Source organism: Bos taurus, chromosome 4, assembly GCF_002263795.3.
Source record: "Bos taurus isolate L1 Dominette 01449 registration number 42190680 breed Hereford chromosome 4, ARS-UCD2.0, whole genome shotgun sequence".
NCBI lineage: Eukaryota > Metazoa > Chordata > Mammalia > Artiodactyla > Bovidae > Bos > Bos taurus.
Genome location: NC_037331.1, coordinates 23,174,089 through 23,198,816, shown reverse-complemented (window position 1 = coordinate 23,198,816; position 24,728 = coordinate 23,174,089). Strand labels below are relative to the sequence as shown.

Genomic DNA, 24,728 nt, shown 5'->3' with positions numbered 1-24,728 from the left:
TGGGTTCTTAGAAAGGGTACCTTGATTGCAGTGCTGATAATGGAATAAAGAGGGCTGAGGTCAAATGAATGAGGGAAGATGTCATATAGATATTTTGTAATGTAGTGACGAGAGGGATGGAGACAATGTATGTTTTGCTTATAGAATGTCATGTGAAATTTAAACTAACCACCATTTTTTTACATAAATTTTAGGGAAAATAGTTACATTCAAAAAATGGCCAAGCTCACTTCTAAAAGTTTCTGTAGTTTATGGTAAAAAAAAAAAAAAATCACTAATCTTGAACCCTTGGTAATTTTCAGTTCAGTTCAGTTCAGTTCAGTCGCTCAGTTGTGTCCGACTCTTTGCAACCCCATGAATCGCAGCACGCCAGGCCTCCCTGTCCATCACCAACTCCCGGAGTTCACTCAAACTCACGTCCATCAAACTCATGACCATCCAACCATGTCATCCTCTGTTGTCCCCTTCTCCTCCTGCCTTCAGTCTTTCCCAGCATCAGGGTCTTTTCCAATGAGTCAACTCTTCGCATGAGGTGGCCAAAGTATTGGAGTTTCAGTTTTAGCATCAATCCTTGCAAAGAACACCCAGGACTGACCTCCTTTAGAATGGACTGGTTGGTAAAAGATGTTTAATATTCTATTACTGATATCTACCTGTGTGTCTGTAAATTGAATACAGCTCTGTGTTTTTATACTGTGGATTTACTGCAAGCATTACTTGTTCCTCAGAGCAACCATCAAATTTCATTTGGTAAAAAGATCCCTGGTGTACTTCAATAATGATTTTCCTTAGGCAGTTGTGTATTGTAACTTGAAGTTGAATAACATCTTTAGAGTTGATTATTTTCAAGGGATTAAAGGTTTGAAAGATACTACTTCTTCCAGCAATCATCAATTTACAGGAAGTGCCTGAGACTGAATTTATTATTTTTTTAATTAATAGATGAAGATTATAAGCACCTGCATTCTTAATTCAATACAAAATCTGAATGTATTATATTGGAGGCTCTTCAAGAAAGGAGTTAATATTTGAAGAATTATTTTTCGTGAATTTCTGCTTTCTTAAGCTAGATGTGAAAAACAGTAAAGAAACATTTATCAGTTTACCATAGTCAGCACTCTAGCTACTGTTTCTGTTGAAGAAGTCCCAGGTCAAATAGATTGAAAAAGCCATTTAATGGCATTCTTCCTTAATCCGTGTTCCATCCTGGAGGTGGAAGGAAAGGGTTATCCTTTTTCCTTTTCATTTTCTCCTCTTTATTTGGGCTTAAATTTATACTTGGAAAATCTTTATAGAAGACAAACAAGCCTCGTTTCCTGTCAAAATATAACACAAACAAAAAACTGGCATATGAAATGTATCTTTTCTTTTTCTGAGTTCATGATCTTTGCCTTTGAGTAATATATCCTGCTAGGTTTTGATTTTTTGTTCCAAGATTCTCAGTCTTTGAGCAATCCATCACTGTAAAGCCCAAAGTTAGAAGAAAACCCCCATTAAATATTTATACTCCACTTCCAAAGGCTCTATTCCTCCCTTCAGAGGGAGATAGAAAATACTTGGCCATATGAACTTGACTGTATAATGTAAGAATAGTAAATTAACAGTTAAACACTCATATACTCACATACATTTTGCATATTTGAACATCTATGAAAATGTAATCACCATCACCATAGTAAAATGATATTTTTTGTATTTTTTGTATGTGTCAAATATTGCTCCAAGTCACTTGTTCTTTTCACTGTCCCATAACAAACCACAAAATAGTCTATGCTTTAAAACAACCATTTATTGCACTCATGAACTCAGTGGGTCATGCTTTTAGAATGGGCTTCATGGGTTCACTTTTTTTTTTTTTTTCCTACTGTCTGTCGTGCCTCTTCTGGGGAAACTGCCAGCTTGGAGAAGGGGACTGCTTGATAACTTGGGGTGGGATCATCCGAAGGCGTCTTCACTCACATACTTGAGAGTGATCCTGGATATTGCCCGAGACTTCCCTAGACTGTTGACTGGTACGCCTACACATGGTATCTCCAGGTGGTCCCTTCACATGACTACCTCAGGCTTTCTTCTAGAGCATCATAGAGCATCACTTCCACTGTAATCTGCTGGCTAAAAAAGAGTTGCAAATGTACTCACCATTACACAAGGAGGAAACAGACAGCACCTGTTGGAAAGGTTCTATATATACAGAGTTCTACAAGGGCATTTATACTCAATATTTTACATTGAGAAAGCTTGTACCCACTGCGTGATCATCATTTCCCCTTACTGTCTATTCTCTATCTTAAGAGGTATCCTCCTTGAAACTATATGTGAAAAGAAAAAGAAAATTCACATAAAGTAATTTTCTTAAGAAGAATAAAATAGTCAAGTTAAAAACCAGGACTACAAAATGCAGACTATTAATTCAAGGCTTGATTTATTTCCATTTTACATCATCAAAGATTTCCCTTGAAAGTGTTGGCAGAGTTCAAAAATAACACAATTATGAGTCTTATATTAAGCCACCCACACAATCTTCTAAAAGGTTTCTAGACTTCTAATCTGTTTCCCGCATATGCATACTGTATATATGTATAAATTAAATACTATAGATATATCTTAGATCCTTACTTACAAAAGCAAGGAAAAAGGAACCGCTATTGAGAATCTTTTATTTGTTATGCACCAAGCACATGTTATTTCATTAATAATACCTGTGGGAGGTGCGTGGTATTATCTACTTTTCATGAAAAAGGAACTAAAGCTCAGATAGATTAACTGAATTGCTTTACCTCAGGAAGACAACTCCAAACTTGAATGGGGATACAGAGCTATCAGATTCAGAAGTGGTAGGTTAAGAATATATTAAGAATTAACCAATTAAAATCAGGCTGTTATAATTTTAAATTAATGAAAAGCAATATCCCATTAGCTTTTAACTCTGCCTGTTGTTTATACTACATGCCTTTAATGAGCTCAGTTTACCACACTGGTGTATAATTGTTTTCAATTATACACTGTTACTTTCCTCTTCCATTATCATTGCCTAAATAATCTCTCAGGAAATAATAGATATATAGAGATATAAAAATTTAGAAAACCAAAATTGTCAATCAGAAGTCTTTCATTTTATCAGCACCAAATCTATAAAACCACTTGTATCTATGCACATTGGTAAGATTAATTTTGGTCCTTATGTAATGCATGGAACTTATCTTCTCCTGCTATTAATGACTTTTAAAATCCTTTATAAAAGGACTTTGAAACTCCAGTCAGTTGCTTTCTTTCCTGAAGTTTGAATCACTCTTACTATAAATTATTCTCTTCAATTTACAAGTTTTTTCCCAGGGAGTCCTACAAACAAATGAAATCCACTGCACATTCTTCTCTCCTCTCCATAACTCCTTTTGACTCTCCATTCATCCCTACAATCACAGTTCTCAAGGACTTGATGATATTCACGGTCTTCCCAAATTCAGTTCTACTGTGCAACCCATTTCAGTCTGGCATACTCAGCTTCAGAGTAATTGCTTTGTTGAAGTCATCAGAGACCAGCATATTGCCATTGGATATTTCAGTTCTCTTCTTATTTAACTGCTTAGCAACTTTTGAAAAGCGCCTTTCTTCCTTGTCCTTAAAGATTCTTTTCTTTCCCTTCTGTAGTCGGTTTAACACCATAGTCTTTTTCCCCCCAGTGTTTTTCCACTTTTAATCGCTAATTTGGAAATGCCCTAAAGGTTTGTCTGGGCCCACTTCCTCATGCCACACACTTTGTGCTGATGTGCTTGATATTTCATATTTGTCCCTTCAGATTCCCTACTTATCCTCCTCCCACTTGGGTTGGTGACTCATGGGGCGATTTCATATAGACTGCACCAATGGCTGTCTTTGTGCTATGGCTTATGATTAGGTTTGGTCAGTGTGAGCAAGGGAGGACACTGGAGAGTTGGAAGATAACATGGTAGGGGAAGTTATTGCCCATCTCCTCCCCAGCTAAATCACTGAAAGGGAGACACATTCTAGTATCCTACTATGCAAGTCTGTGGTTCCTATCAGATGATCTTCTATACTCTGAGGTTTCTTAGCTGCAACATCTCTAGTCCCTTTGGGCTTAGGGTCAGTAAGTTCCCAGCTTTTGCTAGAACAGGATACAGCACCAACCTCTAATAGCTTTTCTAATCTCTGTCCACACTTCCTAAATAATCTTTTTATTAAACCCCTACTTATTCATTTTAATAGTATTATTTTCTGTTGCCTATTGGGATCCTTATACATAGGATCCTTCACCAGGAAACAAAGACTGAGGTGGAGCTACAGAAACAAAGGCTTATCTGCAAGTTATTCCTGTGAAAGATAAAAAAGAAGAAAAGGAAGATAAGGCAGAAAGAGCCTTCAGACAACAATGCAGCTCAAATACCTGAGAAAACAAGGAAGGTGGAAGATGCAGCCTTGGTTATGAGTAGCATCAGATTATAATACAGACAGGCCAGTCTCAGCAAGTCCACTGGGGAGTTTTAGAGCGAATATGGGTCTTTAAAGGATTCCCCCATTGGACAAAGGTGGCATGACCTTCATACATCCATCATCTTTCATCATCAACCTCTACCTCTGAAGAATGTGACCTTGCTTCAAAAGCTACATGTATTCTGAAGGAAAAAGAACTCAAAACTGTCAGCTAACTGAACCCTTTGCAGCTGAATGCAAGTTTTTTCTTGAAAGCAGAGCTTAGTAGCACAGCTGTGTGGTTGCCATATCAGGGGAACTGTTCTTCTGTATCTTCACATATTGTCTGTATCAGAAAATTCACAATATCATGCCTCTGTATTTCTTTTATTAATTCTAGGCTTATCTCACTACCTACTAATCCTTTAAACCTCCAGTTCTCTTCACAAATTTACCACATCACGAAACAAATATACTGATTTTTCTCTTCTTCTTATACTTGATACTGCTCTAGTATTTAGAAACTTTCAACTCCACCCTTATGTACCCTCTGTTGCTGTTGTTTAGTTGCTAACTCATGTGTGACTCTTGTGACCCTATAGACTGTAGCCTGCCAGGCTCCTCTGTCCAAGGGATTTCTCAGGCAAGAATACCTGGAATGGGTTGCTATTTCCTTCTCCATGTCATCTTCCTGATCCAGGGGTTGAACCCTTGTCTCCTGCAGTGCTTGGTCGGTTCTTTACCACTGAGTCACCAGGGAAGCCCTCTGTACACTGTGCTCAAGCCAGAACTACAGGAGTCCTTCCTGACCCCCTCATCATGCACACAATGTATCCTGTTCATTATCAGATATGACTCCAGAAATGTATCTTGAATTTGGCTTTTTACTGTCATCTCTACTATGACTTTCCTACTTAAAGCGACTATCAGCTCTCATCCAGTTACTGGAATAGCCTTCTGTTTTGGCCTTCCCACTTCCATTCGTATTATCTTCCAATCCATTGAAGAAAAAAAAACTTTTTAAGATATATGGGGAATATGTTTGTCTCCTTCTCAAGAGATGTCAGTGGCTTCATATTTTACTTGAGCTAAATCCTCAACACGGCCTCTAAGAAAGTTCATGTGTGGCTTTTACCTGTTTCTGTGATCTAATCACGTGTCCCTTCCCCTCTTCCTCACCAGGCTCCAGTCACACTTACCTTCTCTGGAGGTCTTCTAATATTTATATTCTTTTGTTTTGTGTTTGTGTCTTCACTTCCAGGTTCAGCTCAAAATGTTTTTCTTCTCACTCAAGTTTATAACTATTACTCAACTTTTATGATTTAATGTAAATCATAATGTAAATAAAACTTCTACATGTATTCCACTTTGGAACTCTTAATCTAAATCAGGGCTCTTTCATAGAGTTCCATTACCTGTATTTCATATAACTTACTCACAGTTTAGGGTAGTGGTAAAGAATCCTCCTGCCAGTGCAGGAGACGCAGGAGATGTGGGTTTGATGTCTGGGTTGGGAAGATCCCCTAGAGGAGGAAATGGCAATCCATTCCAGTATTCTTGCCTGGGAAATCCCATGGACAGAGGAGCCTGGCAGACTACAGTCAATGGGTTGGTGAAGAGTCAGACATACTCAGTGGCTGAGCATACACACTGCAGCTTATAATTATTTATTTGAGTAGTTGGTTTTGTTGAATGTGGATCTTTCAACCAAACAAAATCAAAGGAACTGTCTTATAACTGCATCACCAGCATTTGGCTCAGTGTCTATCATGTTACTGGGTCTCAATTTACACTTCTTTTCATAGAAAAATGAACAAGTAATTATAAACCAAGTGATAACTTTAGTGTTCCATTTAATTTCATCCTATTTTTATTTCAGAAATTCTGTGATTGATATTTTGGCTCTCCTTTTTCACTCCTATGATTTTTCCATTGGTTACCTTATTTCTGGGGATTTATGACCCTTGAATCCCAGTAAATATTTTCAGTCATCAGAATTCATGTACATGGAGTCTTCAGTGTGCTTTAGCATGTATTAACATTATTCAGTGATTGGACTCATTACACACTGACTTTGAATAATTATTTAGAAATGTACATTTAATGTGAGTAACATACATCCAGCCAATCAGATCCATTTATCTAGACGTTGTTATTGTTGTTTAGTCACTAAGTTGTGTCTGATTCTTTTTGTGATTCCATGGACTGTAGCCAGCTATGTTCCTCTGTCCATAGGATTTTCCAGGCAAGAATACTGGGGTGGGTTGCCATTTCGTTCTCCAGGAGATCTTCCTGACACAGGAATTGAATCCTCATGGCTCAGTGGATTCTTTACCCCTGAGCCACCAGGGAAGCCCCTTATCTAGAAATTTTCTTGAAGAGATTGATTTCTTTTCCTAGTTCTGGAGAAATGTTTTAATTCAGGTACAACAGGCCAAAGAGCCTTCTCCAGCTCCTCCACTGTAAGCATTTCCTGCCACCAACTAAGCAAAGTGGCCTGTCCATTGACTAGTTGAGAATGCACTCCAACAGCCAGCAGAGTGGATTCTTCCTGACTTTCATTTTATGTGCCCAGAGAAAACCCCATGCAGGAAAACAGGAAGTCTGTTGAAAGCATCATAAGAAATCTCAGCTAAATACTGTTATTTTCTTTGTATACATTTATAAAGAGGCAGAGACTATAAGGAGATGTTGCCATCATCCCCATCTCCTTCTGAGGCATAGCTATGCCTCTTGATTTAATATTACACATGCAACATTTTTCTTTACAGACTTAGGATACATTATTCCAGCTAGTTTAAAATATTTGCTTAGGAAATATGATATGTTAGTTCATCTAGTTTAAAACATTTGATTAGGAAAACCATCTTCATTTTTACCCCACCCTTACTTTTTTTCTTATTTGGCTGCATGTCATATGGTGAGAGTTGGAAATAACCATAATTGTGAAAATCAAAAGGCTTCCATTAGGAGAAGAGTCAGAAGGAGAAATTCTATTCAGAGCATACTGGTGTTGGAATTAACCAGATCAAAGAACCAGAGAACTTACTTTGAGTCCTTCAGGGATGTCATAACCCTCTAAATACCTCTTGCTGATATCCAAATGGATTAGATCAATTTAGAAATCCTGTCCTTGATATAAAAAGTACAGACCTAAGGTGACAAGATAATGCTAAAGAAAAGCTATGTAGTATTTTTGTTAAATATGTAGATGTAATTTATATATTGTCCTGGTGTTCATGTGTAAGTGTTGTTATTATATATTGCTTAACTGACAGCTCGATTATGGCATCCCTTGGCAATGCTGATTTATACAAAGTCAGTTATATTTAAAAACCAAACATAGAAGCTATGTGAAGTAAAGCTTTTTTTTTTTTTTTTAATTGTAAAAGCTTTGTATCTCTAAGCACAACTTATTTTGTTTACATCCAGTCAGTTGAAGGGAGGGGAAGTGGCTTTAGGGAAAGTGAAACCTTTGGTGACTTCTGTTCCTGACTCCTTCTTTATGAGCCATTTTGTCTTTATCAACTTCAGGGTCTCCTTTTAACTGCCCTATCCTTGTTTTTCATTATGGAAAAAGCATTTAAGTGAGTTCATTCTATAAATATTTACATATCCCAAGCACCCTTCTAAGCCCTGTGAACCAGCAGTGAACAGATAAAAATCCATGTCTTCATGGAACTTCTATCTTAGAGCACAGGAGATGGTGACTCAAAATCGAATAAATATGGTTCAGATGAAAGGCTAGTTGAATAAGTATTTTTAGTTATTTAATTCGTAGCTTAGCTGGTAAAGAATCCACCTGCAATACAGGAGACCCTGGTTTGATTTCTGGGTTGGGAATTCCAATTCCCTGGAGAATACGCTACTCACTCCACTATTCTTCGGCTTCCCTGGTGGCTAAACTGGTAAAGAATTGCCTGCAATGTGGGAGACCTGGGTTTGATCTCTGTGTAGGGAAGATCCCCCTCGAGAAGGGAACAGCTACCCACTCCAGTATTCTGGCCTGGAGAATTCCATGGACTGTGCAGTCCATGGGTTTGCAAAGAGTCGGACATGTCTCTTTTTGATAATAAATTTGATATGAACATTTGATAATAAGATATTATATTCCTAACAAAAGTGTAATGGAGGGATGGTGTGTATGAATGTTCAAGTGTAAATTGAATGACCAGGTAAGACTTTATTGAAAAAACATAATTTGTGTAAAGATTTGAAGAATGTTCGTTAATCAGTCTTTTTTAAAAATAAATATTTATTGGAGTATAGTTGCTCTACAGTTTGTGTTAGTACTTTCTGCTGTTATAGCAAAGTGAATCAGCTATGTGTATACATATGTTCCCCATTTTTGGAGTCCCTTCCTATTTAGGTCACCACATGCATTAAACAGAGTTCCCTGAGCTGTACAGTAGGTTCTCATTAGTGATCTGTTTTATATGTAGGTGATTTATTTTATGCATAGTATCAATAATGTGTATATATATGTCAATCCCAATCTCCCAATTCATCCCACGACCCCACTTCCCCCCTTGGTGTCCATACATTTATCTTCTACACCTGTGTATCTATTTCTGCTTTGCACATAGATCATCTGTCGCATTTTTCTAGATTCCACATATATGTGTTAATATACGATATTTGTATTTCTCTTTCTGACTTATTTCATTCTGTATGACAGTCTTAATGCATCATTTTTTTTTTTTTTCAAGTCCAATCCACAGACTTTATTTATTTTTAAATTTAATTTAATTTTATTTTTTAACTTTACAATATTGTATTGGTTTGGCCATATATCAAAATGAATCCGCCACAGGTATACATGTGTTCCCCATCCTGAACCCTCCTCCCTCCTCCCTCCCCATACCATCCCTCTGGGTTGTCCCAGTGCACCAGCCCCAAGCATCCAGTATCGTGCATCGAACCTGGACTGGCAACTAGTTTCATACATGATATTATACATGTTTCAATGCCATTCTCCAAATCATCCCACCCTCTCCCTCTCCCACAGAGTCCAAAAGACTGCTCTATACATTAGTGTCTCTTTTTCTGTCTTGTATACAGGGTTATTGTTACCATCTTTCTAAATTCCATATATATGTTAATGCATCATTTTAAATTTGAGTTTCTTATACCAAATTAACTGAGGGATTTTAGTAAATTTCAGAGCAGGTATCCAGGTGGAAACCTGTAGTTAATAAATTACTATTGTAATTTTAATTAGCTTGTTGGTAATTTATCAGACAGACCTCTGGAATCATGTCAGCTCATGAATACCCATGGACAGGCCATGTTAAGGAAAGGAGAGAGACCCGGGGAGCAGGTTAAGAAGCTATCACAATCCAAGTGAATGAGAAACTAAATGAAGACATCGACATTTTTCCAAAATGACATTTTCCCAATGTGATCAGGATTCTCACCTTTCCTGTATTTCTTTTTGTTCCTTGTTTCCTTCTGAATAGTGCCCCAACCTCTTTATTTAGCATTGAAATTCTGTAAAAAATTGGCCTCTTATTGGTTTCTCTAATAGGCTTGTCTGCATTCCAGTGAAACTTTATTTACATAAGTAGCTGGTGAGCCAATATTTTCTGTAATCAGTGGTTTGGCAAGCTTGGTCTACTTTATGAGACTTCCATTCTTAGTTTATGGCTTCCATTCTAGAAGTTATCTCACTAGTATGAGAAACTGCTGAATTTATAGCCAATGTGTCAACATTCCAGGTAGGAAGTTTGGAGGCAGAGAGAAGAGATGAAAAGAGCACGTTCCAGCTCTTCCCTCAAATAGAACCTTCCTGTATATCTCGCCCAACATCTACCACATCTCACTGACCACTTCTTCATGCAAAGAACCCAAGGAATCTGTTTAGGTGGATATATTTTCATTTAATAAAATTAGGTTTCTTGTTACGAAGAAAATAAGAAAGAATGGGTATTGTGTGGGTTTCTAGCAGATTTCCTCTCAGATTCATAACAGGCGGGTCAGTTTCTTCATTTGTCAAAATGGGAGACTTAGTGCCTCACAGAGTTGTTTGGTAAAGATTGAATAATCCAACTTTCTGCCATAAGGGTGGTGTCATCTGCATATCTGAGGTTATTGATATTTCCCCTGGCAATCTTGATTCCAGCTTGTGCTTCTTCCAGCCCAGCGTTTCTCATGATGTACTCTGCATAGAAGTTAAAATATACAGCCTTGACACACTCCTTTTCCTTTTTGGAACCAGTCTGTTGTTCCATGTCCAGTTCTAACTGTTGCTTCCTGACCTGCATACAGGTTTCTCAAGAGGCAGGTCAGGTGGTCTGGTATTCCCATCTCTTTCACAATTTTCCACAGTTTATTGTGATCCACACAGTCAAAGGCTTTGGCATAGTCAATAAAACAGAAATAGATGTTTTTCTGGAACTCTCTTGCTTTTTCCATGATCCAGCAGATGTTGGCAATTTGATCTCTGGTTCCTCTGCCTTTTCTAAAACCAGCTTGAACATCAGGAAGTTCACGGTTCATGTATTGCTGAAGCCTTGCTTGAAGAATTTTGAGCATTACTTTACTAGCGTGTGAGATGAGTGCAGTTGTGGAGTAGTTTGAGCATGAAAGTGAAAGAGGAGAGTGAAAAAGTTGGCTTAAAGCTCAACATTCAGAAAACTAAGATCATGGCATCTGGTCCCATCACTTCATGGCAAATAGATGGGCAAACAGTGGAAACAGTGGCTGAGTTTATTTTTCTGAGCTCTAAAATCACTGCAGATGGTGATTGCAGCCATGAAATTAAAAGACACTTGCTCCTTGGAAGAAAAGTTATAACCAACCTAGACAGTATATTAAAAAGCAGAGTCATTACTTTGTCAACAAAGGTCTGTCTAGTCAAGGCTATGGTTTTTCCAGTGGTCACGTATGGATGTGAGAGTTAGAATATAAGGAAAGCTGAGTGCTGAAGAATTGATGCTTTTGAACTGTGGTGTTGGAGAAGACTCTTGAGAGTCCCTTGGACTGCAAGGAGATCCAACCAGTCTATCCTAAAGGAGATCAGTCCTGGGTGTTCAGCGGAAGGACTGATGTTGAAGCTGAAACTCCAATACTATGGCCACCTGATGAGAAGAGCTGAGTCATTTGAAAAGACCCTGATGCTGGGAAAGATTGAGGGCAGGAGGAAAAGGGGACGACAGAGGATGAGATGGTTGGATGGCATCACCGACTCAATGGACATGGGTTTGGGTGGACTCCAGGAGTTGGTGATGGACAGGGAGACCTGGCGTGCTGCTGTTCATGGGGTTGCAAAGAGTTGGACACGACTGAGTCACTGAACTGAATGAATAATCCAACACATAAATGCTATCAGGGGAACGTCCTGCATACTGTAAGGTCTTAGTAAAACTAACACATTGCTGAAATTGCTGTATTTTCATCTTTTATGTGTTTCTCTGTTACATTTCTGGTGTCTGGAATGCTTTCAAGCACACAAGAGATTGGTAAACATTTTGGAATAAATTAATGAACTGCCATTGTCATCAGTTTAGGTTTTTAAGTTGTAGGTAACAGAAACTGATTCTGGCCTGCTTATTTATTATTAAAATAATGATACCTTTGGAAGTGACAGGATACCTAGAACGTCAGGGTCAAACAGGGACAGGTATCCTCATTATTGCTATAGGCATTAAGACCAGAGCTATTTTCATGCTGTTCTTGTGCAACTCTGTTCAACAGTTAAAGCCCCATGAGATGGAGTCTGATCATCAAAATGTTACTGAATCATCTGTCTCCCTCTGGATACGACAGGGCACCTTGTTTTACAGTCCCACCAAAATGGCATTTAACTGGAGAGAAGCAAAGGGTCAGGATGAAATCAATGTGAAGGATGAAATCAGCAGAAAGAAACTGGGTGGAAAGCGCAAAATTATCTATCACATAGTCTCATTCCTTTTAGTTTGTGTTGCTTCCACAATGTTATGGTTGTGATATAAGAGCATACCCTGGGAGGAAAAAAAAAAAAGCTCTAGCAATTTGTTCTCTGTTAATGCATCGGTATCTTCATTTTTTTTTTTTTTCCATTTAAAAGTAAAGTATCACCTTGTAAAACGAATTGCTGGAACCGTAAACATATGAGAGCAACACGAAGAGATTTGCTGTTGTTTTTTTCAGGGTAAGATGACAGAATATGATAGTAAGGTTGTAGAGTTGATAGTGGAGAAGAGTAAAGAGATACTGAAAACAGATTAGGCACTAATGCCAAATACAGGTTCCATGCCTTTAGGTAATGACATCTATGTACTTAAGCCTTCCATTGATTTAATTGCATAAATATCTAAGTGATTGTTTCTAAATATTTTAGTTTCGATGATTAGAGTGCCAGTCCGGTGGGTCACTGAGCGATTGATTACTGTCTCTGATAAAAAGTTAAAGCCAGATGGTTTTTCATTTTGTTTGCTTTTATAGATGTTGCAGTGAATGCAGGGCCATGACAACCTAGGGGTTTATTTTTAAGCATGATTCATAGTAGTTCTATCTACTATCATTATGAAAGTCTGTCAGACATTTGAAATTGCTTTAGTTTGGTAAATTTTATTGGGAGTTTTACACATGGTAAAATTAAATTTTTCTTTTACTGCTAGGAAAACATTCAGTTTATGCGCCTCCCATACTGATATGCATAATTGTAAATATATATGCTGGGGGCTTCCTCAGTGGCTCAGTGGTAAAGAATCTGCTTGTTGGGCAGGAGATGCAGGTTCTGTCCCTGAGTTGGGACGATCCCCTGGAAGAGGAAATGACAACCCACCCTGGTACTCTTGCCAGGAAAATCCCATGGACAGAGGAGCCTGGCAGGGTACAGTCTATGGGGTCACAAAGGATCAGACATAGCAGAGTGACTGAACACACACAGACACACACACACACACACACACACACACAAGCACAGACATCTGTGCTACCACTGATGACCATTCCAAACCATTGTTAGAAATTTGACAGACCAGCAGATTGTTTGTTTAGGTAACTTAGATCTTACTTAGCTTCTTTTAAACATTTTGTTTTATGGGACTTTCCTTTTGGTCCAGTGGCTAAAATGCTGTGTTCCCAATGCAGGGGGCCTGCATTCGGGGGCCTGGGTTCGATTCCTGGTTGGGGAAGTAAGATCCCACGTGCTGCAACTAAAACAAAGAAAAAAAAGATCCTGCATGCTGCAACTACAACCCGATGCAGCCAGATAAATAAATAAAGGATTTTAAAAAATTGTTTTAAACATAACATTCATTTAGATATTTAAAAAACTGGTAAGTTCAGATTGGTAAAAGTGGTACCTTTCTTTGCTCTTGGAATATGGAGTTTATAAAGCTGAACAACATAAAAAAACTACTTGTATGAAACTAGACCTTATAAAATTGTCTTCACACTTTGTATTTTTAATCATATTTCTTCTATGATTTGGCATTAGAAAATGTATATAAAATGCCATTAAAGAGTGAGCAATGAAATATTATCATGCAAAATAGAATACCTTTGAAATATATTATTTAGGAATTAAAAATCTTTAGCATTCTAAGACTTGTCAGTTTTTTCTTCATTCAATAATGCTAATCTTTCAATCTTTATGTTTTTCTTTCTACAGTGATTTAATATCTTATTGAAACTACAAACTCATACCCACAGTGGTCTCATGTTGACAGATTGCATAGTTTGAAAGCATGACATATTTTATAATGAAACATGCCATGGAGAAACTTTGAAGCCTAAATTCTGCCAAAATCTGAATAAAGAATTCCTCACCTGGTATGTAAGAGATCTCCTGACCACCACCATGACAAACCAGGAAAAGTGGGCCCACCTCAGCCCTTCAGAATTTTCCCAGCTTCAGAAATATGCTGAGTGTAAGTATTCAAATTGATATGATTTTACTTGGTATTTATTTTAAGTGACATATTATATACCTACAAAAACAGATTATGGGTCCTGTTCAGCATCAGGATAAAGGTCTTTTGTGTTAGCAAGTAAGCGGACTTGAAACTACTTGTTTGGCATGAGGAAAAGGAAAATCACTAAATCTAGAAGAAAAAGAACTGGATGTTAGATGCAGAACTGAACTGGGAAACCCTCCAGCTATAATAGGTGTGATGCAAAGGATAAAGCAGTTTGGGAGAATAGAGATTGGTGAGTCTGTAACCAAGAAGAAGGATTAGCAGAAGGAAGAGCAAAAGTGAATTATTTTTTTTTTTACCTTGTTTGTTAGCATAACATTTGTATAAGACTGGGAATAAGGAGTCTTAGGTACATTGTGGCCAATCCCACATGTATAATAAGAGGTTGTAAAATAAAAATAAAGAATAAAATAAGAGATTGTAAAAGAAAGAGAAGGTATTTGGGTGTGTGTATTAATACAAAGATAAGCCATGGTGATTTACTTTATAGTGTGCACTTTTTAAATATGGTTATCTTTACACATGAACAGCAGGATCGTATTTATGTTTCTACCATGGATTTTCGAAAATATATATATTTCACAAATTGAGTTTCACCTCTAAATATGGGGGGCAGCTGTGTCAACGTATTAGAGAAAATGAAGCAACTAAGAAATAGAAAGCAGCAAAAGGTTGCTGGGATCATGATGAGTAGAGAAAAAATAAGCAGAGAATGCCATAAGAATGTGATTATGAGTGACGAAAATGCAAGAAATGGACAGTGAGAAAGAACCAATAGCACACAGTAGTGAAGGAGGCAGAAGGTGGAGCAGCTGGCTGGAGATGCTTATGCCAAGAGTTGGGGTGTGTAGGAGAGAAGTGACAAGAATGGATTGAATGATGTTTTGAAGGAGAGGTGGAAAAAATGATTAAACTCAAATGAGGGATCTTGAATAATAATAAGTAGACAGGTGAGTGATAATAAGACTCACATTTATGGGGTACATATTATAAGACAGGAACTGTCTTAGAATGTCTGTTTGTATGAAAAGGCCAATAAATAGGTATTCCAGCCTTTCTAACTGGAGGGCTGAAGTGTTCTGGGTAAGGTTTTGAGAGTGCCGGTGGGTGTTTGCAAGGAAGATGCAAATTCCTATAAGAACCTGTGAGTTTTCTCCATCAATAATGATTAAAGATAAACAAAACCAAACCAACAGCAACTACCAAATCGGGGGGAGGAGGGCAAATAATTGATACCAAAATGTGGTCCCAGCTTCAAAAACTGTTTGGAGCCCCTGAAAGCATGGTTCATCGACTTATCTCATGAGGACAGTTTAGTCCAGAACGGCTGAATTCTTGTCAGCGTGTTTATACTCAGTAGTTCTGAAGTTGACTGGATGGCATCACCGACTTGATGGACATGAGTCTGAGTGAACTCCGGGAGCTGGTGATGGACAGGGAGGCCTGGTGTGCTGCAATTCATGGGGTCGCAAAGAGTCGGACATGACTGAGTGACTGAACTGAAACTGAAAAATTGGTTTACCTATGTTTTCTAATTGTTATATGCTCTTTGCTGTAAATATTTCTGAACATCTTTATGGAGAGTATTCTGCTTGGCATGGTGGGAAATGCAGATGTGCATTTTTGGAATTTACAGTTTAATGAAGGCTAGGAACTGATGGATAAATGACTCTAGATGTAGATAAAATATAATCTAAGGGCTACAAGCAAAGTTTAAGTATCTGTAGGGTTACAGTGTGCCACTTGAGATAGGGAGAAAGTGAAATCTTCATGAAAGAGGAATTTGAAATGAATTAAAAAAAAGACAAGGTACATGCAGAAACATGATATATTTTAAAAGAAAAATTTAGCATATATTTGAGAAAGTGAGATGAGCCACATTTAGCTACACCACAAATTAAAGAAGTGAGTGAATTAAGGCTGTAAAACTGAGATGGAATTAAAATACACAATACCCAACTTGAGTTAGACAGTGAAAAGTATTTGTAGGATGCTAAGGGTTGGTTGTTATGAACAGCACTATAGCCCAAGAATCTGAATTTGCAAATATGAGAATAGTATTTGAAACAGACTGAAATGATGGCAGTGAGCTACTGCAATAAACTAAAAATTTGAATGGAGAAAGATGATAATAAAAACATAGATTTAGTATTATATCATTAAAACTAATGGAAGAGAATTTAGGCAATAATAAAATATGAGAATTGAGAGAGAGAGAAGCAGATTTCAGCTCTAAAAATTTGATTGGAAAGACAGGGGAGTTTGGTGACATAATTCCCCAAGTAAAATAAACATAATGGTTTTGTTTAGGTTATATTGAACTTACCTGGACTTTTAAAATATATTTTCCAGTGCTCAGGTACCTATAGGAAACATACCTATGGAGGCACTAATATAAAATAGATAAATTATTGCCACAGCAGCTAAATTATTATTTAGATTAACATTTGCTCAAATATTAAAATTGCATTTGAACAGATAAATAGAATTTAATGCTAAAGTATTAAATATATTATTGACTACTACTTTTATTTTATTGGCTAAGGAATATGGGAGTACACTTAATTACATCATTAAAATACTTCATTTTGTAATAAATTTACAGAAATACCTATGATAGGTATAATAAAAATTGTCAAATATAAAAGTTGTAACCTATTGAGACAAAGACTAATGGGCATTCAATAAAATAGTGAGCAATGACACAGTGAGTATAAGAACATTATTAAAACAGATTTTTTAAGAAGACAAGTTAACTGTAAAGGAAATAAATAGTGCTGATTCCATGATCATTAAACTTCTCTTTTTTAAATAACCTCGACAGCAATAAAAAGTGCTAGATTTAATCCTTGAAGTTTCCTGTATAATTAAAATGCAAAGACCATTACAATTAGGATGTATCTTTGTGTAATAAATTGCCATTGTCAAAACATAACTGGAAACAAACTTATTAGCCTGAAGATTATAAAAGGGATATATTTTCCATGCTATTCAGTACATGTCATCAGTTTATTTGCAGCCTTTAAGGATCAGATTTTTCATGTTGCAATGCAATGTTGCCAAGGTGACATTCTTCCATAGTCTATTAGAAAAATGCTATATTAGATTTTAATTACTTTCTTGATTGTAATTGTTTTGTGACTTTCAATAAGAAATTGTTTGTATATACTTAATGACTCAATTTTTAAAAGTTATTAACTTAAGTCTATATTTGTAGCATGCCAAGGTCATCACTTCATGGGAAATAGATGGGGAAACACTGGAAACAGTGTCAGACTTTATTTTTTTTGGGCTCCAAAATCACTGCAGATGGTGACTACAGCCATGAAATTAAAAGACACTTACTCCTTGGAAGGAAAGTTATGACCAACCTAGACAGCATATTGAAAAGCAAAGACATTACTTTGCCAACAAAGGTCCATCTAGTCAGGGTATTGGTTTTTCCAGTGGTCATGTATGGATGTGAGAGTTGGACTGTGAAGAAAGCTGAGCACTGAAGAATTGATGCTTTTGAACTGTGGTGTTGGCAAAGACTCTTGAAAGTCCCTTGGACTGTAAGGAGATCCAACCAGTCCATTCTAAGGGAAATCAGTCCTGGGTGTTCGTTGGAAGGATTGATGCTGAAGCTGAAATTCCAATACTTTGGCCACCTCATGTGAAGAGTTGACTCATTGGAAAAGACCCTGATGCTGGGAGGGTTTGGGGGCAGGAGGAGAAGTGGACGACAGAGGATGAGATGGCTGGATGGCATCACTGACTCGATGGACATGAGTCTGAGTGAACTTCAGGAGTTGGTGATGGACATGGAAGCCTGGTGAGCTGCGATTCATGGAGTCACAAAGAGTTGGACACGACTGAGCGACTGAACTGATCTGAACTGAAGGTTATATGTGATATATTTCAAATAAGTGTTTTATATGCTTTTGGGGAATGAAGGTGTGGTTGTCAGTTTCTTGGTTGAGATGAATTGAATTCATGGAACTCTTACCCCCACAAAACTAAATCACTCAGTGTTAGTCCTATAATACCCTATAGATCTTTTCCTCAAGTTATCTGATCTTGAGTTCTCTCCACAATTGCCATAATATATCGTGTCTTACTTTGTTTAGTCTGTTAAAATGAAATACAACAGACTGGGTAACTTATAAAGAGTAGAGAGTTATTTCTCATTGTTCTGGAGGTTGGAATTCTGAGATCAGGGTGCCTGCATGGTTTCTGATAAAGGTCTTCTTTTGAGCTGCAAACTGTCAGCTTCTTGTATTCTCACATGGTTGAAAGAGCAAGAGGGGCAGAAAGTTCTCCTGGGATTCTTATAAAGGCTCTAATCAGAGTTCTAGCTTCAGGACCTCAGGAGAAATTGTCATTTCCTCCTCCAGGGGAACTTCCTGACTAAGGGATTGTACCGGGGTTTCCTCCGTCTCCGGCAGAGCAGGCAGATTCTTTATGGCTGAGCCACTAGGGAAGCCCATTTACCTCCTAATCACCCTCACCCCCCAACTCATATTGCAAAATAGGATTCCAACATACGTTATGCATTTGGGGAGACACAAATTTTAGTCCGTTATACCCTGCAACTATACATGTTTCAACTTCTAGGCTTTCCTCATAATTAATTGGGGAAAAATTAAATGATATTGGCATAGCATTCCTGGTTAGGCAGCTAGCACATCAAACAGTTTGTGTTCAAGTCCTGGTCCCATCATAGTATAGCAAAGTATAGTACTTTGTCTGACTTTCAAAAGTTATATAACATCTCTGTGTCCCAATTTTCATACTTCTAAAATGGGAAAAATAATAAATATGTCAAATGTTGTGAGTATTCAATTGAATGAGTTAATATATGTCAAGGAATGAGAACAGTGCCTTGTGAGTTGCAAGTAATGTAACTGTTTACAATCATTATTTTATTAGAGAAGGAGGGAGTGTTTTGTTGGCTGTTTGAACATATTGTTGATGATCGAGTTAAAAAGTGCCACATTTTGGAGCATGAAGAACCAATGTCTTTTTTCTGCTACAGGACCAAATTTTTCTCACAAGGTAGAAGCTTCTGGTGCTGTTGGCAGCCTCAGATGTGTGTTGTCTCCACAAATGCTCAAGGCAGCTAATGCGAAGCCCGCTGTGGCCGCCTACAGCATGCTGAGCGCATGCTCCTGTTTAGGTTTTCAGACTGAGTCACTCCATGGGAAGCATTTCCATTGATATGTGGGAGAGGAGTATAATTTTCTTCCCCCCTCTTTATAAAAAGTCATCCAAACTGTTGTTGTAAGATGAAGAGCTCTCACTCCTGCCGTGTAGAGAATTGAGCTTATCAGATTATTAGTTTGTCAGTGCTTCCTGCTGTGGTTTCAAGACACAACAAAGGGTTAAGAAATTCCAAATCTTTTCATGGATGAAAATATTTTCTATGTAAAATCTACACAGTATTTCCAAGTGATTCATTATCTGCCCACATATTGTCACTTAGGATTAGCTTTTTATTTGCTATTTATAAAGAGTGTTATAGAGCATGTAAATTATTTTTGAGAAATACTGTGTTATTACAGTGGGAACACTTCCGAACTTTCATAAATTTCATATTGTTTATAGCAGCTGGCATTGTAGAGAGTTGCAAAATTATATGATGAACTTGTTCTTTTCAATAAGGACCAGTGTGCCTAATATTTGGACCTAGTGTACAATTTCTTCCATTGGAGAGAGGCGTGCAGTATGACTTTGTGGAAAGAACACAGGCTTTGCAGGCAAACTAATATTTGACACCGTTGAACCCCTGCTCTATCTTCAACTTATTAGCCCTAGGGCCTTAGGGAGGTTATATATACTATCTGGGGCTCAGCTTACTCACCTGGAAAAGTGGAATTCCACCTCACAGTGTTGTAGGTTTTAATGAGACAGTAGCCATCATCATCAATAATAGGTTTTTAGTACCCTGTTCTAAATACAAGTATTGATTCATTTAATACAGTAAGCCTTAAAGAAGGCAGATGATCTCTTAGGAAGATTACTTGGCCCATTGCTGTGGCACAATAAGTGATGGCAAAGATCAAAACAGTAATAATTCATTTAATATTTCTTACAAATATCACTGTGTTATTAAAAAGGCTGTTAATCATGTTTCACAAATAGGAGAAGCTGGAATCCAGGATTCATCAGGTCCTCTTATCTCCAACAGCCACAACCATCTCTCAAAGGGCTTTTGTATACAGGACAGAGCTTCTAACTGTGCCTGTGGCTTTTGCCCCCAAATGTGCCTTTCTGCTCTCTTATTCTGCTTCATTGCACTGGATCCTGTGTGGACTTCCATGATGCCCTGTCTTAAGTGGAGTCATTTTTCTTCATCCCGCCCACACATCTTTCTCCTATTTCTGGAACCTCCCTTACTCTTCCTTATGAAAAACATGGGAGGGAAAAGAGAGGAGAATAAAATCAGCACACAATTGTAATAATAATAAAACAATTGTCAGAGTCCTTTTCTGTCTTAAGTAGCTTTCCTCTCCCAAGAAACCCCACCCTCCAGCATGATGATCTGTATCTTTGAGATATCTTTTGGGCTTGATCCCTACCTGAAGGTTTAAGGAGGTGGAGGGAGAGACTAGATCTCCCCTGTGCATATTCAGCTTATTGGTAAACAAATTTAGATCACATATTAGCCCTCTAATTCATCTCAGTGGGATTAGCTCTCTTACAGTTTGTCCTAGACTCTTTGTTACATTGGCTCTATTTTGGGAGGCCAAGCCACTTAATGTTAATTACTCTCTTTTCCCAGACAGAAGAACAAATGGCTCAGAGTCAATTAGCATAGTGGCTGAAAGCACATAACTCCTTGTTAGGTTAAACTGGGTTTGAGTTCAAGTGCTGTGATGCACACCTTGTTTTCCTCACCATGCCCTAGGATTGCAATAAGGATTCAGTGTGAAGAGGGCTGTGATGTGCTCAGTACTCAATAAATAACTCTTTTGTTGAGAATCCTAATGGTGGTGATGGAGGTGATTTCCTATGAAAATCACTTCTAGTACTCACGCAGACTGTCTTGACTTTGCCCTGACACTTGTCTGAAGTTGGAATCTGTGACTCTATTTTAGATAATCCATGTCTTTCATTTCTGACCCTGTTTCTTCTTATTCACATTGATTAACTCAGCAGTTCCTGGCTCTGACCCAGATTTTATTTCTGGAATGTATGTTGGCTGCATAATCTCTTTTGCCTCATCTCTGGGTTTGGTTCCTATTTGTTGTACTGCTTCAGGCTGAATTTCCTGTTGGTGGCTTCTCTGGGTCCATGTAGCTTAAGTTTTTCAATACCTGAATCTTGTAGTAGTAAAAGAAAGTAATAACTATGAATGTCTGAGTTTCCATTATTTCAGTATCCTGAAAAAACATCGTTTTCAATGACTTTTAACATCTATTTTTTTCAACTTTTCAAAATTGCCCCAAAGCCGTAAATTAAGATTTATGGTCAAACAAACTTTAATATTGAAGTTAGTATTTCTGAGAAGTATTTTGATCAGAGTGGACCGAATTGGGCTATGACTGGAAAAATTAACAAAATCTCAGTGGCTTAACAAAACAGAAGCTTATTTCTTGCTCCTATTTACATTTCCAAATCTGAATCAGCAAATGGTTTAATTTCACATTGTCCTTAATCAAGTCCCAGTCAGATGGAGTAGTCCTCAGCTTTAAAAATTGGCACATGCTGTGACAGAGAGAAATAGACTTTGTACATTGGGGGCTGACTCTTAAGACTTCATCCTGATAACGTCATTGCTTACGTTTCTTTGGCCCAAGCAATCCACATGATCACATCTAACTTGAAGGGAGTACAGAAGTGCATTCCTTCTGTCTGTGTAGCATCGGGAAAGATAGAAATATTTGGTGAAAACTACAAATGTGAACAGTAACTCACAAGTATTTCCTATGGAACATTAAGAAAGTCATTGCAATCTCTTTAATGTTCTGTTTCTTCACCTTATAAAATGAGGCTAGTACTCCCCACTTATAAATAATTAGTCTTGTTGTTTTTACTAATATTAGTATGATGAATTGTAACAAACGTTATCACAAAAATTCATGCAGGTTAAATAATGCACTTCATCCTTAACTGAGTTGTAAATTAAAGGTTGTTATTTTCTAGAAATTTCCATAGATGCTGCCATCTACATCTTAGCAGGAAGTGCCCCCCACACACATATGCACGCATGCACACACACACACACACACACACACACACACACACACACACTAATATGAGTATGTATAATTCAGTTCAGTCACTCAGTCTTGTCCAACTCTTAGCGACCCCGGGAACCGCAGCATGCCAGGCCTCCCTGTCTATCACCAACTCCCGGAGTCCACCCAAACTCATGTCCGTTGAGTCGTTGATACCATCCAGCCATCTCATCCTGTTGTCCCTTTCTCCTGCCCCCAGTCTTTCCCAGCATCAGGGTCATTTCCAATGAGTCAACTCTTCGCATGAGGTGGCCAAAGTACTGGAGTTTCAGCTTCAACATCAGTCCTTCCAATGAACACCCAGGACTGATCTCCTTTGGTATGAACTGGGTGGATCTCCTTGCAGTCCAACGGACTCTCAAGAGTCTTCTCCAACACCACAGTTCAAAAACATCAATTCTTCGGTGCTAAGCTTTCTTCACAGTCCAACTCTCACATCCATACATGACCACTGGAAAAACCATAGCCCTGACTAGATGGACCTTTGTTGGCAAAGTAATGTCTCTGCTTTTTAATATGCTATCTAGGTTGGTCATAACTTTCCTTCCGGAGAGTGAATGTCTTTTAATTTCATGGCTGAAGTCACCATCTGCAGTGATATTGTAGCCCAAAAAAATAAAGTCTGACACTGTTTCCACTGTTTCCCCATCTATTTAGAGGAATTTAATTTTACTCATTGCTTGTCATTTAGTCAGAAGTATTTAGTACCTTTTACTCTTAGGCAGTATGCTTGGTTTCAGAAAATACAGAAATGAATATCATGGTTCTTTTAATCAAAGAGCTTAGTCTATTCAGAGAGACTAAATACCATGGCAAATGATGATAAAGCAATAAAATACTTAACTCCTGCTATTATATATGCAAGGTTCTTTTAAAATGAGATACAGTTGAGATATAACATTGTATTAGGTGTACAACACAATGATTTGATATGTATTGCAAAATGATGACGACAATAAATTTCGTTAGCATCTATCACCACAATTACGATTTTTTCCTTATGATGAGAACTTTTAAGATGCACTCTCTTAGCAACTTACAAATACATAATACAGCATTGTTAACTGTTGTCACTATGCTGTTCTTAATAGGGGGAGTCTGTACCTTTTAAACACACTTACCCATTACACTCACACCCTGCCCCTTGCCTTTGGAGAAGCACGATTTTGTTCCTGTAAGATTCTGAGTTCCACATGTAAGTGAGATTATACAGTATTTGTCTCTCTTCTGACTTACGTCACTTAGTATAATGTCCTTAACGACCGCACATGTTGTCACAAATGTCTTTCTTTCTAATGGATAGATAACATATGTATAGCTATATTATAAATTAGATATATATATATATATATATATATACATACACACATAATTTTATTTGCCATTTATTTGTCTCTGGACAGTTAGATTGTTTATATATCTTGGCTATTGCAAATAATGCTGCAATGAAAATGAAGGTACAGAGATCTCTTCAGGATATCGATTTTATTTCTTTCAGATAAATACTCAGATGTGGAATTGCTGGAAAATATGGTAGCTCTAGTTTAAAATTTTTGAAGAATCTCCATACTGTTTTCCATAGTGGCTTCACCAATTTTTATTTCCATCAACAGTGTACACGGTTCTCGTGCACATCCTTGCTGATACTTGTTACCTCTTTTTGATGATGGCCATTTTAAGAGGTGTGAAGTGTTATCTCATTGTGATTTCATTTGGCATTTTCTTAATGATAAGTGATGTAGAGCACCCCTGTTGGTATCTGAAATAAGCGTCTTTCTCTGAGCAAATGGGTGTTTCAGTCCATAGCTTCTGCACTGTGCCCTGTGGGTCAGACTGATATTCTGTTATAGATATCTGATATTCTGTTATAGACTTGTGAGACTTTGGAACATAAACCCTGCTAGCCAGGAGAGCCAGATAATTCGGGGGTATATCCTCTGGGCACAGCTGCAAAATCTGGGGTACCAGACCTGTGTGCAAAATCCTTTCTGGAATATCAGGCCACCTGGAGCAAGGCAGGTAAAGAGAGAGAGAGCAAAGATGGTGCCTGCCAGCCTCCTGTCTCTGGAGAGTATTACAGTCAACCCCTAGATGGGTATTAAATTAGATGCTTGCTCCTCAGGCCACAGCTTTTAAGCTAAGAAAATAGTCCTTTTTAATGAAAAGACTGGAC

General features: G+C 37.7%; 1 protein-coding gene across 9 annotated transcripts in view; it reads left to right on the top strand.

The window, feature by feature from the left end:
* DGKB (diacylglycerol kinase beta) overlaps positions 1-24,728 on the top strand; it is an 875,335-nt gene that overhangs the window by 63,476 nt on the left and 787,131 nt on the right. For 8 of the 9 annotated variants that reach the window (XM_059885674.1, XM_059885677.1, XM_015468340.3 and 5 more), the window contains exon 2: positions 14,027-14,285. In XM_059885674.1, coding sequence (XP_059741657.1) covers positions 14,216-14,285 — 70 coding nt within the window. In that variant the 5' untranslated portion in view covers positions 14,027-14,215. Of the gene's footprint in view, positions 1-14,026; positions 14,286-24,728 lie in introns of those variants that run through there. The other variant, NM_001192898.1, reaches the window with a different exon arrangement.